Consider the following 13,616-nt stretch of genomic DNA (forward strand, 5'->3'; position numbering starts at 1 on the left):
GCCTGAGGATGGAATTGCCTGTTCGTGACAGGAATGGATGGTGAATGTGTGGCGTCGATGCTCCAAGCACAGCCCTGAACTTGGAAAGATCACACCGAAAGCTTACAAAGTCTACTTCTCTGGAAGTTCATACCTCTCAACCTTGGTCCCTGAAAACGTATCCCGCCACCAGGGCGCCAAACACAAGGTCAGCGTCGAGAAAGCTAGACTGCGAGGAGGAGGAGGAGGAGCGACAGGAGGAGCGCCTGCGATCGATCATGTCTTGTCAATGGAATCAGACGAGACAAGAGAGGCTGGAGCCGCCGCTGCGCCGATAGGCCAGGAAATGGACTATCACAGCTGCCGCAGTCTCCAGCTTGCCCACGTCAATCTGCGCAAGGCTGAGGTGCTCCAGCGTCGCAATGCCAGAGCATCCGCATTGATGATCGACGATGATTCAGTGTTTGGCTTGCAAGTATTTACAAATATCGGGAAGAGAATCGAACCTGAAACGTTTGTTTTGGGAGACCGATGTCCTAAATGACTGGTCTAAGCTGTTTTTGTGAGCTGGCGAACCAGAATAATGGCTCCTTATTTAGCAAAATTTTTGCATAAAAGTCCTTGTTGAGTGGACCCTTCGGCATCGAACCCGGGTCTTCTACAACGGTTTACCTCTACACTTACCTGATAGCCATCATCTCAGCAACCGGGTTCCCGTAATAAAAAAATCATACCATGTACTTGAACCATATGACAGGGGTCTTTGCGAAATCCATGGCGTTTTTGTTAGATCGCCCACCAGACGAGATTATCCCCCGCATTCGTGCTGCTCGGCGTTTCGTCCTTGGCAAAGCCCCTCTTGGGTTGTGAATCGATCATCGTGGTAATGGATCGTCAAGAGTTATGGCCTGGGTTGCAATAGAAACTCGCAGAGCAATCTCCACAGCCGCAGGAGCTTTGCGATCTTCTGCTGGTGTGAATCTCATCAGCCCCAAAACTCCACGTTTCAGCAATCCGACGAAACCTGTAGCGTGTGGCCATACAAACGAACATACCTCGGTATCATCCTCGGCTGCCTCGATGCCTGGAGAGTAACAGTCCCGGGAAGAACCATCATTTGCCCGAAACGAAATGACGATGGATCCCCTTGCATTCCCGCTGCCAGCCAAGGACCAGCTTGTGTAGAACTGAGCCCGAGCCGGAGACCAATCCACCGGGGCTGTCCAAGTGATGCCGAGATCAAGCTCGCTGTGTGTGCCAGAAAAAGAGAGCCTGAAGAGGACGCGAGCACCCGACTTGGAGCAGGGCTGAGACTGAAAACACGACTGTCCGCGAAGTTGATGCCTGTTTCTTCGCTGAGATCTCCAGCCAAGTGCTTCGCCAAGCTCTTCTCCAGCTCCAGATAGACACTACTTGTAGTTGCAAGCGGGCACTTGCCTACCAGCTTTGAGCCAAACATGCTAGAGAGTGTCCAGTCTTGCAGCTTTCGGAAAACAACCTGCTCCAATGTCGTGCCTTCTTCGTCCCGATCGAAGTCACCGGAAGTGATAAGCAGCCTCTGGGAATGGTACATACCACTGTAAATCGTCTGCCTGTCCAAGAGCGTCGTGAGCCCAGCCTTGTCTCTACATGGGAGAAGCGTGAGCCATGGCGTGAGCCGTGGCGTTCTACAGAGTGCTTCTCTTGGGAGTGCTCCATACCTCGTCATCGAGCTCTTGCTCCATTTCTTTCCTTTCACCACCCTCTTCATGCCAGGAGCGTCGAAAGCTCCTCCTCCTCCTGTCCGGTTTGCCTCGGGCCTCGACGAGAACCACGGCCCCAAGAACGTAGTTGGCAATTCGAGGAAGTTGATCGATGCGCAAAAGAGGACCGAGAGAGCGTGCGTGAGGTTTCCCCACGTCGAATCCACCTCTGCCTCTGGAAATGCCGTGAGCTCCACTCCCACTGGCTTGGCGGCGAGCTGCGCGATCGGATCGCCCACGCCCCAGCGCTCGTTGTTCCATCGCCCTTGCCATTTCTTTGATTCGAAACTTCCAGACCTGTTCCAAGCGATTCTTTCATCATCGTTTCGGGATTTGAGGACTTACGAGCTGGAAGATCGACAAAAGAAAGGGCAAAAGGAGGATAGGGTTCGATTTTACCTCTCCACTGAGAAACGTACTTGGAGTAAGAGTTCGCACCTTTGGAAGCACTCTTCTGAAGGCCATGGGTATTTGCACTGTGCTGGGAGATTCTCTCCAAGGGCAAGTAAATCTGTGCTTGAATTCTTTCTAGTAGTTATGGCACTAGCATTTTACTGAGTTTATATGTATGGAAAGTGTGGGCTCATTGAGATGCATTTGATTGAGCGGGATGAAACACGACGATCACTGTCTACGTGTCGCATGAGTGTGGTAAGCAAGCAATCCACCTCTATGCATACTTATGTCTAGAAGGGACAAAATGAGTTGATGTTTTGCCAATGCTTGCTCAATGTTGCATGACCATTTGTTTGGTTGCAATTTTGTCTCTACCCAGATTGTTCTTATTAGTTGAGCAATAGTCTTGAAGTGCAATTATGTTTTAGTGGAGTTTTGAGCCTTGGACGATTGTCATTTAGCACATATACTTGGCATGGAAAGTTGCAATATACATTTCTGATAGAGCAAAATGCAGGCCTAAGATAAAAAAAAGATCACCTTCTCATGGCTTTAGATGCTTGTTTTTCTCTTGAAGTTCTTTGAACTGATAATCACATTTATAAGTTGTAGTTGGTTATGGGTTGGATTTTTCTCTTTAAGTGGAAAATTTATGGAAAATGCAGGGATGCATACAATGTGTTTGACAGCATGTGCTATAAAATAAACGTGATCATTTGAATTGCCATGGTTACTGGACATGCTCAATGTGAACATTATTTACAGCAAGGTGAAGGAAAAAAAAGGAATGAATTGCATAGTCTATGCAAAATTTTCATAATGAATTGATTCAAGTCTTTTAACCACAAAAGAGATCAGGAATGCCCTTAGTGAAGTTGGGAATTTTGCTTACCATTCTCATATATTTAAAACCAAAGAGCCCATTAGCAAGTAAGTCTTGAATTTTCTCACAATGCCCTAACATTGAATGCAATGTGATTTTAGCCCTCTTAACACACATATTTTTTCTGTTTTTGCAAAGTGGTTCTATTTCTTTTTCTATATGGGGTAATTTATCTTTTAACTATTGGGCAGGAATATTGCACACTATTGTGGCTTTGACATTTTAATATGTTAGGATGTATTATAAAAATTTATTAAATTTAGCATTAAATAGAACAAATAACAATTCTTATTGTACCACCCTCTAGAGACTAGGTAGTTGTAAGTAATCAAAGATAACAGAATTACACTATATATTGAGAATTACATGATAGAGAATTACACTATATGTTGAGAATTACATGATAGAGAATTACATTACATGTTAAAATTGACATTTAGTAAATTTAATTTGCCTTTAATTAAGTTCAACATAAATGGTAGGGTGTCAAAAGAGCAAGGCTCTTGGGAAAGTTGTGGATTTTAACTTCCATTTACGAGCATGAACTTGTAAGAAAGTATAATAAATTATAAGTAACTAAAAAGAACGAATTGAGAGAAAATCTATAAAGGTCAAATATAGAGGGAAATAACAAAAGTACACCCTTTTTTTTGGGATACTTAGGGGGTTAAAACATCTTAGATTTGAGTATTGGGATATTTAAGGGTTAAATCTCCTTAGGTTTGAGTAATATTGGGCTAGGTGACCTCTAAAAAAATCTAAATTTAGGAATGGTATATTTCTCACTCATCTATATAGCATGATTTTAAATTTAGTTCTCTTAAATATATTGAGCATAACAATTTTAGATCTGATTCTCTAAATACATTAACCATGACACAATTGAGAAATGAGACTATGGTTATTTCCTCCTACTACATTAGCATAAAATTGTTTTTCTTTTTATAAAGCTTTATGATTTTTTTTCAATTTATCAATACTTTAGATTTTAGATGTGATTCTGAGGATAAGGAGAAAGCCATCCTTTGAGGGAGGACAAAAAGTTGGCAGGTCTTTATATTAAATATCTATAAATCCATTTAGTAAATTCTTATGAAATATGATTGTCTAACATCCTTTTTATTTATAATTTCTAATATATGAGAGACATTGTAATTTGAATTTCTATAATAAATCCACTAAAAACTATTAGTGAAATATAACTTTATATAAACTCCTGAGTTTGGAGTTTCTAAGAGATCACCCAACTCAATATTATTCAAACCCATAGATATTGTCGCGAATGTGACTTCAGGTATCGAAAGTTACCTGTCAGCCAATCCTTATGGACACTCTTTCCTTATTGCCATGACGGCAGGAGGTCGGTATTGTTGGACCCTTTATCAACCCCTCTTGTTCAAGTGTTAGTAAATTAGGCTTTGCATCTATATTTGGCCGGAAGAGCATAAGAACGAAATTCCTAAGTGTCTATTTAGCCAAACATACTTGGTCTGGCTTTTTAGTTCTCTTTTGCTTTTTCTTGCACTGGCTTGACAAGAACCCTCATGTATTGAGACTAGTCCTTCAATATCGTTACATGATAGCTTACTGTGTCTGCCAAACACCCTCGCTATCATGCCTTTTGTGTTAGTTTCAATTCGGTTCTAAATGCTATTTATGGAAAGTTGCTCATTTGGCATATCTACGGAATGTAGAGATTGGCTTGAACACAATGGTGTTCGTCCCGTATCCAAATTCGCATTCTAGCGCTATTTCATATTTAGTAAATTTCAAATTTGTCCCAGAGACTAACTCTTGATACTAAGGGAGGTTTGGGGTGAAAGCCCAAAGCGTGTGTTCCTCAAGGGGGGGGGCTGTGGGGGGTTCCAAATGTATAGTAAGGATAGTGGGTAGGTCGGGCATGGCTGACTAGCGTAAGGCATAGTTTAACTCCCGCTTGCGTGCCTGTTTTTGTTCTGCGTCCGGCTTGGGTCTAAGCCCAAGTTCCATTCCATGCTAGCTAGTGGAGTACCCATATCTTCACGTTAGGCCACCAGTATGCTGAAATAACACCAAACTCTGTTTGGCTCCGTTTTGTATGTAGGTCCTAACATTGGGATGTTAGTTGCTCTAAGACTATCTAAGTCACTCTATGCTCCTGTCCCTTCGCTCCTTGGGCTGTATGCTCAGGAGTTGCTTTGTGGTCCGGTTCCATCACTCCTTGGCTCCATGTTTGGGGGTTTGGCATCGTTCCTTTGTTTAGTGGCCCAAGACCCTAAAACTCGGGTTTCACACCACTGTCCTTTGGACACGTGGCATGTGACATATGGCATCTGTCACATGGCACAAAGAGGGTTTAGGTTCCGCTTCGTGGTGTTATCCTATGGTAAATCACCACAGGATAAAGGGTAAAAACCACATGCACTACATTTGGTATCAGAGGATGAGTCTCAACGAGTACTATCTAATGAGATTAGGCAACTAGTCTCATTGCATATGCAGAGATGAAAACGATGATTTGAGTGGGTACACGTTTTGGTGCGAAGGCTTCGCAAATGGTTCTTTGGGTATGGATTTGGTTACCTTTTTGAACTGCATTGTATGAGCTTGCTCTTGGGCTCATAAGATGGATTGAGACGTTCCATTTACACGAGTTTTCGCTTGGGCTCATGAGTGAGGCACATTAACAACTCAAAGTTACATTTTGAGTTGGCAGGATTAATGTTAGCTTATTGGTGGTTCCATGAGTTGTTCCATGTACCGTGGGTGAAAGTAAACCTTCCCTAGGTTTGCTATGAGTGGCAAATAGGCTAGTCCATAGTTGTTTAGCATGGCACTAGTGGATACTTAGGCATGATTATGAGTGGATCAATCAAGACTGTAGGGATTGGTTTATTGGTTCAAATAATCATTGCCATGCTCTCTTATAAATTTTTCTTGGATTGCACTGAAGGCAGTGCGAAAGCAAGTTTAAGGTTTAGTCAAAGATGAGACCGAAAAGAGAGTCGTCAGGGATGAGGGATCAAACACGTAAATCATTTTCTTTTCTTGGAGGGATGATTTGCAATTTAGTGTGACTCATTGCTTGTGTTCACAGTATGCAATCAAGAGTCCCTATCTTGATGTATGTTAGAAGTGATGGTCTTACAAGTGGTGAGTTATGGGATGGATAGTGGTGAAACGCTAAACCATTTTGTCTAGGCTTGCTATTGGAAGACTTGGGTTGCAATGCTCAATTCTTTTCTGGGGAACCTTGCTAATGCTCCTTGAGTAGCTTGGTATTAGATTAGTTTTGAGTTTGGTCAGAAAGAGAGTGACATGAGCTTGTCTGTGTTGTGAACAAAAGTTAGTGGTGTTGGGTATTGTAAATCTCTATTGGTGGAGTGTGACATTTATATTGCATCTTGTCGAATTGAGTTAACACTTGATACTCACATAAACCTTTGTCATAGTAACATGGGCATTGCTCATAGTGTTGCTTGATTAATGATTAAGACATTGTGATACTTATATCATATTCATGTGATAATGAGCAATGTGTTTACGAAATTGCTTGGTTAGACAATGATCAACCCCAAAGTGGTTGATGGTGAAGCTAGTCTACTTGCACGAAGTAGCGTTGTAGTAGCTTTGATTGGATTCTCAATGGTGGTCCATTATGCTAAACTTAAGTTGGTATGTTGTTTCCTTGAATGCTTTATTTCATTAAAGTGGAACTTATTCAGTAAAGTGGGACATTAATTAGCATGTGTCCACATGCCATTTCCTAGTACTTAATTAATATTTATTAATATTTCTATCAGTTTTTTAATTTATTTTTTATATTTCACAATATTATAACACAAAATCATATGAAAAGTTTTTAATTTATAAATTATAAAGCTAAAACTTCAATTTTTTATTGTTGTTATAAAAATGGCATGTGGCCACACACCATAAGTGGGATAATGAAAAGTTCCACTTTAACGAAATAAAGCATTTGAAAGGTTTGCCCATAAGGTGTTGGAAAAAAGGGTTGTAGCATTCATTTGTTATAGCTCATCAGTTGATCTGTTAGCACTTGGAGTAGATTGTTGGATGGAGAAGATGTGTAGTTGGGGCATTGATCATCACCAACACTTGTGTTAGTGGAAGTGGCATTGTTATTTCGAGTGATGAGGAATTTTCCTTGGACCTTGATTTTCCATGTCATTTTTCTTGTTAGTGTTTTAACTATACATTAAATCTTGAAAGTGATTGAAGAAAAGTGTTAGTGCAACGTGGATATCCTAAAATATGGTCTTCGTGATCAAGCCTTAGATGTTCACTTTGCACTTTGCGGATGTCGGTGTTAGATGTCGGAAGTATGGGCAAAAATGTTCGATGCTTTAGCATATTGTTGGGTCATGAGATTGGTGTTGAAGTGAACCTATATGAAGTGTAGGTAAGAGAAACTTGGTTGAGTCTTGAAAGTTTGTATTCCTAGAGTGAGAGTCATTCTTTCTTTAGTTTTCCACAAATTTTCTTAGACTTTTCCAATGGTTGATTTGTTGATCACTTTGCCTGAAAATCATTTTGTTTTTGTAAAGCTAGTGAAGGGGTTGGAGTTGACTTTGGTTGGCTTAAATCTTAGTAAATAACTTATATGATGCAACCCGAAAGGGATGCTGACCTTTGTGTAAGCTCCTGAGTTTGGACTTCCCGGGAGGTCACCTAGCCTAGTACTATTCAAACACAAGGATGCTTAACCCCAAGTATCCCAAAACCCTTAACCGATTGGAAAAGGGGGTGCACTCTTTCTTATTCATGGGCCCTTTCCTTCTATATTTAAACTCTATGGACCATCTTTCAAGTCGTTCTCTTTGGTTGCTTACAATCCACCACGCTTTTCTACAAGTTTATGCTCTCGTGAACGGAAGTTAAGAGCCGCAGCTCTCCTGAGAGCCCCGCTCTCTTGACACCCTACCCCTCGGGTCGAGCCCAGCAGGAGCAAACTGCCCTCGTGAATGGAAGCTGAGAGCCACAGCTCTCCCGAGAGCCCTACTCTCTTGACACTCTACCCCTCGGGTCGAGCCCAGCAGGAGCAAACTGGACCAGCCAGATGTCAATCAACATATGATGTGATTCCCCTAGCCAACCAACAAAGCTGGACTTGAGACCCCTCTGATACCAAATGTAAACTCCTGAGTTTGGACTTCCCGGGAAGTCACTTAGCCTAATACTATTCAAACCCAAAGACACTTAACCCCAAGTATCCCAAGACCCTTAACCGATTGGAAAAATGGGTGCACTCTCTTTTATTCATGGGCCCTTTCCCTCTATATTTAAACCCCATTGACCGTATTTCAAGTCGTTCTTTTTGGTTGCTTACACTTTGAAGTTAAGGCAATTGAGTTGGATAAAGTCTAGAGTTGGTGTGGAAAAGTGGTTGTTACACTTTTCTAAGAAAGTTGATCCTTATGCCTTTCTTCTGTAGTGTTATGCTCGATGGCAGGTTGCACCTTGCATTTTATTAAACTCTATGAGAGTAGTGAGCTCTCACTGATCTTGACTTAGTCTTGGTGGTCCTATGCCTTGGCTGAGGATAGTGATGTCCAACTTACTTATTTGAAGTTGAGATGTTGGTACCTATACTATAACTTTGTCTATGAGGAGGTTGTGTACCAATATGAGTCCATCTCATGGTCTACACTTTAGTTTTGACTAAGTGTTGATCATGCCTAGCTAGCCTCTTCAAGGCATGCTCAGGGCTGTTGGCTAAATACATTAGTGAGCTTATTGCGGTTGAGTTGGATTTGAATGGTCATTTAGTTTGTGCTTATCTATGAACTTTTATTTCGTATCTGGGGTATCATATTCATGTTAAGATAAGTATATAACTTGATGACAAAAGTTGGTGTTTGGGTTTTGTGAAAGCAAGTTGAGGAGTGATTGTTAGTTGCTTTGTGACTAATGATTACTTGTAAACTTTGTTAAGGACTATTGACACTTGCTTTGCTCAATGATGATTTAGCAGTGATGGGCTTGTTTTACCGGATGGTGTTGTGGAGGATTGTGTCATTAGACTTACATGGTTTGTTCCATGTTGGCATATCGATTCTACCTCTATCAATATCATTTTATTGCGTTTAGTTCGTAGTGTTAGATTTTATTGAGTCTTGGACGTGGTAAATCACTCCTTGATGATGTGTTATTTATAGTTGAGTATTGTTGAAAGAATTAGTCTCCGATACTAACTAAAATATCTTTGATTTTGGTTAGCTTGGTTGCTAAAGAGTTTTGAGTGGTGATTCACTCTTGCTTTCTTTTAGTTTGTTCTGCTGTTTAATAGCATTGAAGTGGTGCCTTGTCGTTAACATTATTAATGTTGAGATTTGAGTGAAATGAAATGTCTCTCATGAAACAGTACTAAGAAACCCTGTAGAAACTCCAGGCGGACGAAGATCTCTACATGAGGATGAAGTTCTTCATCAAAGACTTGTCAAGCTTCGAAAGTGACGAAGAAGCTCAGGAAAGGCTCGAGCACTCTGGCAAGTCACAGTATTTCTTCACGACGGCATGCGAGGAAGAAATCACGAGGATATACTGCGTCACGAGAATTATCCTAGGATAAATCTCGCAAAACCTGTGGATAATTCTCCGGACCCAGTATTACCTAGATAAAAAGAGAGAGCAGGATGACGAAAGTGTAACAAAGAAAAAAGGAACAAACGAAATTTTAAAGTACTGAAACTGACCTCCAATGCAGATAGTACCTAAGCTTTGGACAGCGATCCCGTCGTTTCAGCCGCTGTCGTGCTGCTGCTTTGATGAGTCCTTCGAAAATGTATGCCTTGTTCGTCGAGAAAGCTCAAGCTACAGAAGAAGAAAGAATGAAACGAACGAGTGTTAATGCAGCAAAAACAAAATATCGCTTTTGTCCTATCGCACACAAACCACTCACAATTGTTGCGATGGTTCGTCCTGTGAGAGATAGAGCACAGTGCGCAAGTTGAGGCGCTCTAGAAAAGGAAAATTGAGCTGATGAACAACACCTGATCCTGCGAGATCGTACTCCACCATGCCATAGTTGAGAGGAGCTCATGTCACTCACGGAGGAGACACTGGAGAGAGGCTTTCAGCACTCGAGAACACGGCTACGGATCATCGCCTGCAAATCTGAGCGGCAAGACGAACGAGAAATGAACAGGAGAAGATGAAGAGGGAAACAAATAAGAGAAAAGAAGTGAAGTAGTGGATATTCCAAGGATATGCGAAGATACGCTTAATCTCACGCCCTCATCGCGTGGCGATTCTGTTCGCCATCGCACATCTGGTCTGTTCAGTTCATCCATAGCTTGAGCACTCGATCCTTTCCCCGATGCGACTTTTTGGCCGTCAGGGCTCCAATCCACGGCAAAAACCTGCACAGGAATGTTTTGCTCGTAAGCATCCCTTGCGGCTTTGAAGAGGTACCTCGTCGGCATGACCCGGAAGATCCTCCAGAAGTTTATGGTTTCTCATGTTCCACACCTGTTTCCCAAATGGTGAGGATATGAGAGTGAAAAAAGAATGCCAACCTTCAACGTAGAATCCTTGCTTCCACTTAGTAAAGTCGGCTATCAGCTGACCAACTGATTCACCTCGTTCAAAACGAAACCACCACAGAAGAAGATCGACAAGGAAGACGAAAAACAAAGAGAGACCTTATCTGATAAACCGGACCAACATGTCTGCGGAACGTGGTGACGTACTCCATTCCAAAGCTTGACGGACTTATCAAAGGATGCACTGGCAATCCACCGGCCATCAGGCGAGAAGTAGACGTGATTGACAAGCTGAAAACATGGAGCAGCATTACAAGCAGGACGCCAATGATGAGAACGTTACCTGTTGATGGCCAGACATACGCGTCTTTGGATGCTTGCCAGTTGCAGGGTCCCATAGGTACATTGACGAGCCTTTCTTGGGAATCACCTTTGGCGGCTTTGTATCTTCTAAACGCGGCCTACGACACCACCGTGAGAAACAGATGGAAGAGAGTCACAGTAAGTGTTACCTCTTTGATCTCTTCGTCTGTTGCAAAAGTTCTTCCTGTGTGATCGAATGGTCCAGTCCTTAGAACATACTCCGTGCTTAATGCTAATGTGTTAACCCAGTGAGCATGACAGTGTCAATGTCACAGTAAGAGATCACAAGCAGGGCATCCCTCCAGCTTAAGCACCTCGCGCGGTGTGTACAAGGGCAGGGACGTAGTCAACGCGAGCTGATGACTCGCGCGTACTAGGAATTCCTCGTAGGCTGAATGACACAGACAAAATATGGCCTGATAGTTCAACTAAGTTTGATTCGAAAACGAAATAACACTTCGCACCTGAGATGGTCGCTGAGCAACGCGTAACCGGACGGATCCGGAAGATCGCTTGCGGGTGGTAAACTATCTGCAGATCCTTCTCCACAGATACTGAATCCCAAAAGAAAATGGAGCGTTGCTTCATGAAACTATTTCGATTCTAGATAGAGAGCACCTTTGTTTCGAAGTACGTGTTCTCCGAGCTGTCCAACGAGCTCGAGATCGTTAATATAAAAGGCGTATGGGAGCGGCTCTTCCCATACAAACGAAAAAGAATAAGAATTACACGAAGGAAGCGAAAGAAAGAAAGAATGCGTCGCTCACATTGTGAAGAACAGTGTTGATGAGCGTCTGGAGCTCCTTCTGCGTGAGATTCTGCGGCACATCCAAGCGCTCCAGCATTCACGAAGACGCAGATGATGTTATCCTCCATCGGAGAACCCTAAATCTCTACTAAAAATTTTAGCTTGTTGGAACGAGGAAGAAGACGATCGCAATGCGGCGCTCGGCGGAAGCGATCCTCCTTCTTGGAGGATCATCCATCGATTCTGTGGCAGCGCCGCTTCCATCAGATGGATTGATCGATCGGCGATTGCTTACTTATCAGGTAAAGAAATTCCAAAATCTCCTCGTTTTATTTTTCCCTTCCATCTTGGCTAAGGTGCGTGTGAGCGGCGATGGCGCTCTCTCTCCAATTCCCGGTCTCCACGCCCCGGCAAGCGTCGCTGGAGATTTCAAAGCTAACGCCCGGCTGCCTTGCGTCGTCCTTCTCCTTGCGATCTCCTTCCACTTCTTCGCTCCATTCTCTCGGCACAAGCAGCGGCATTGCCACGGCCGTGAAGAAGAGCTCGAGAAGATGGAGAGCGGCGAAGACGGTGGCGATGGCGGCAGCCGCTAACGAGGTGTCGAATCGCAAGGTACTGATTGTCAACACCAATTCCGGTGGACACGCCGTGATTGGCTTCTGGCTCGCCAAAGATCTCGTCGCTGCTGGCCACGAAGTTACTGTCATGACTGTCGGTGAGGAGAGCTCGGATAAGATGAAGAAGCCACCATTCTCGCGGTTCTCGGTATGTTCTTGACCATGTCTTCTGTATATTCGTGCTTCCTCTTCCGTTTATTCTTTGCAGGAACTGCGAGATCTTGGAGTATCAACCGTGTGGGGCGATCCGAAAGACGTTGGAGCAGCCGTGGGTGGCAAATCGTTCCATGCCGTTTTGGACAACAATGGAAAAGATTTGGATGCTGTGAAGTATGCGATCATCTTTCTCGTCTTAGAGGATGAAGTTGGCTGGTTTTTTTGCAGGCCTGTTGTGGACTGGGCGAAATCCCAAGGTGTGGAGCAATTCTTGTTCATCAGTAGCGCAGGAATCTACAAAACTAGTGACGAGCCTCCGCACGTCGAAGGGGTAAGCAACCTCCACTTTCTCTCTTTTCTTTCTCGCTTCTCAGCTCAAGCGAATTGCTGCAAACAGGATCCTGTGAAAGTGGACGCAGGCCACGTCGGTGTGGAGGACTACATTTCAAAGTCGGCTTTCAAGTTTTGGTCCTCGTTTAGACCCCAGTACATGACTGGCTCCGGGAACAACAAGGACTGCGAGGAATGGTTTTTCGACAGTAAGCTTTTCCTTCTTCTGTTCGTGTTTCAAGGGATCATGAAAACGTTTTGGACAGGAATTGTTAGAGACAAGCCCGTCCCGATACCTTCTCCGGGGATCCAAGTGACAAACATTGCTCATGTATCCGACTTATCGAGCATGATAACACTGGCGATTGGGAAACCGAGCGCGTCCAACGCTACCATCTTCAATGCTGTGAGCGACCACGCTGTTACTTTCGATGGTCTCGTCCGGTTGTGCGCCAGAGCTGCGGCGAAAGAAGCGAAGATCGTCCACTACGACGCCAAAGCTCTGGGAATCGATGCGAGGAAGGCATTTCCTTTCCGAAACATGGTATGCCCAACCTTTGATTATTTTGGTTTTCATATTTTCCTTTCGTTGTTTGCGCTGCTGTATAGCATTTCTACGCGGAACCAAGAGCAGCAAAGGAGAAGCTCGGGTGGACGAGCTCGACAAATCTCTCAGAAGCATTGAAGGAGAGGTACGAGGAGTACATCAAAATTGGGAGAGACAAGAAGGATATCAAGTTTGAGATCGATGATACCATTCTGAGCAAAGTCGGATAAACATTGCTTTGCCAAATGAGGTTCTTCCATACGACGTGGTCAGTAGTATCCCGTCTCAGAGAACCAGTAATGTCACTTTCAGATCGAAGGATGTTTGAGCTTCTCTGAGTTTTTTTTCCTGCTTGCTTCATCGCTTACTTA

General features: G+C 43.4%; 2 protein-coding genes and 1 pseudogene across 2 annotated transcripts; 1 reads left to right on the plus strand and 2 right to left on the minus strand.

Moving 5' to 3' along the window:
- Window positions 1-551: 551 nt before the first annotated feature.
- LOC9635437 lies at window positions 552-10,020 on the minus strand. Its single transcript, XM_024664941.1, has 4 exons — window positions 9,902-10,020; window positions 2,121-2,249; window positions 1,035-2,018; window positions 552-949 (listed from the first exon to the last, which is right to left on the minus strand). Exons 1-4 carry the CDS (start codon window positions 10,018-10,020, stop codon window positions 874-876), a joined length of 1,308 nt encoding a protein of 435 aa, XP_024520709.1. The 3' UTR covers window positions 552-873.
- A 150-nt stretch (window positions 10,021-10,170) lies between these two features.
- Window positions 10,171-11,692, minus strand: LOC9635438 (annotated as a pseudogene).
- Window positions 11,693-11,928: 236 nt separating this feature from the next.
- LOC9635439 (chloroplast stem-loop binding protein of 41 kDa a, chloroplastic) lies at window positions 11,929-13,589 on the plus strand. The gene is made up of 6 exons (XM_002991125.2): window positions 11,929-12,360; window positions 12,421-12,542; window positions 12,597-12,699; window positions 12,766-12,907; window positions 12,965-13,242; window positions 13,308-13,589. The coding sequence occupies exons 1-6, from the start codon at window positions 11,968-11,970 to the stop codon at window positions 13,473-13,475; spliced, it is 1,206 nt and encodes a 401-aa protein (XP_002991171.1). The 5' UTR covers window positions 11,929-11,967; the 3' UTR covers window positions 13,476-13,589.
- The last annotated feature ends 27 nt before the right edge of the window (window positions 13,590-13,616 follow it).

Source organism: Selaginella moellendorffii, unplaced genomic scaffold (genome assembly GCF_000143415.4).
Source record: "Selaginella moellendorffii unplaced genomic scaffold, v1.0 SELMOscaffold_116, whole genome shotgun sequence".
NCBI classification, from domain to species: domain Eukaryota; kingdom Viridiplantae; phylum Streptophyta; class Lycopodiopsida; order Selaginellales; family Selaginellaceae; genus Selaginella; species Selaginella moellendorffii.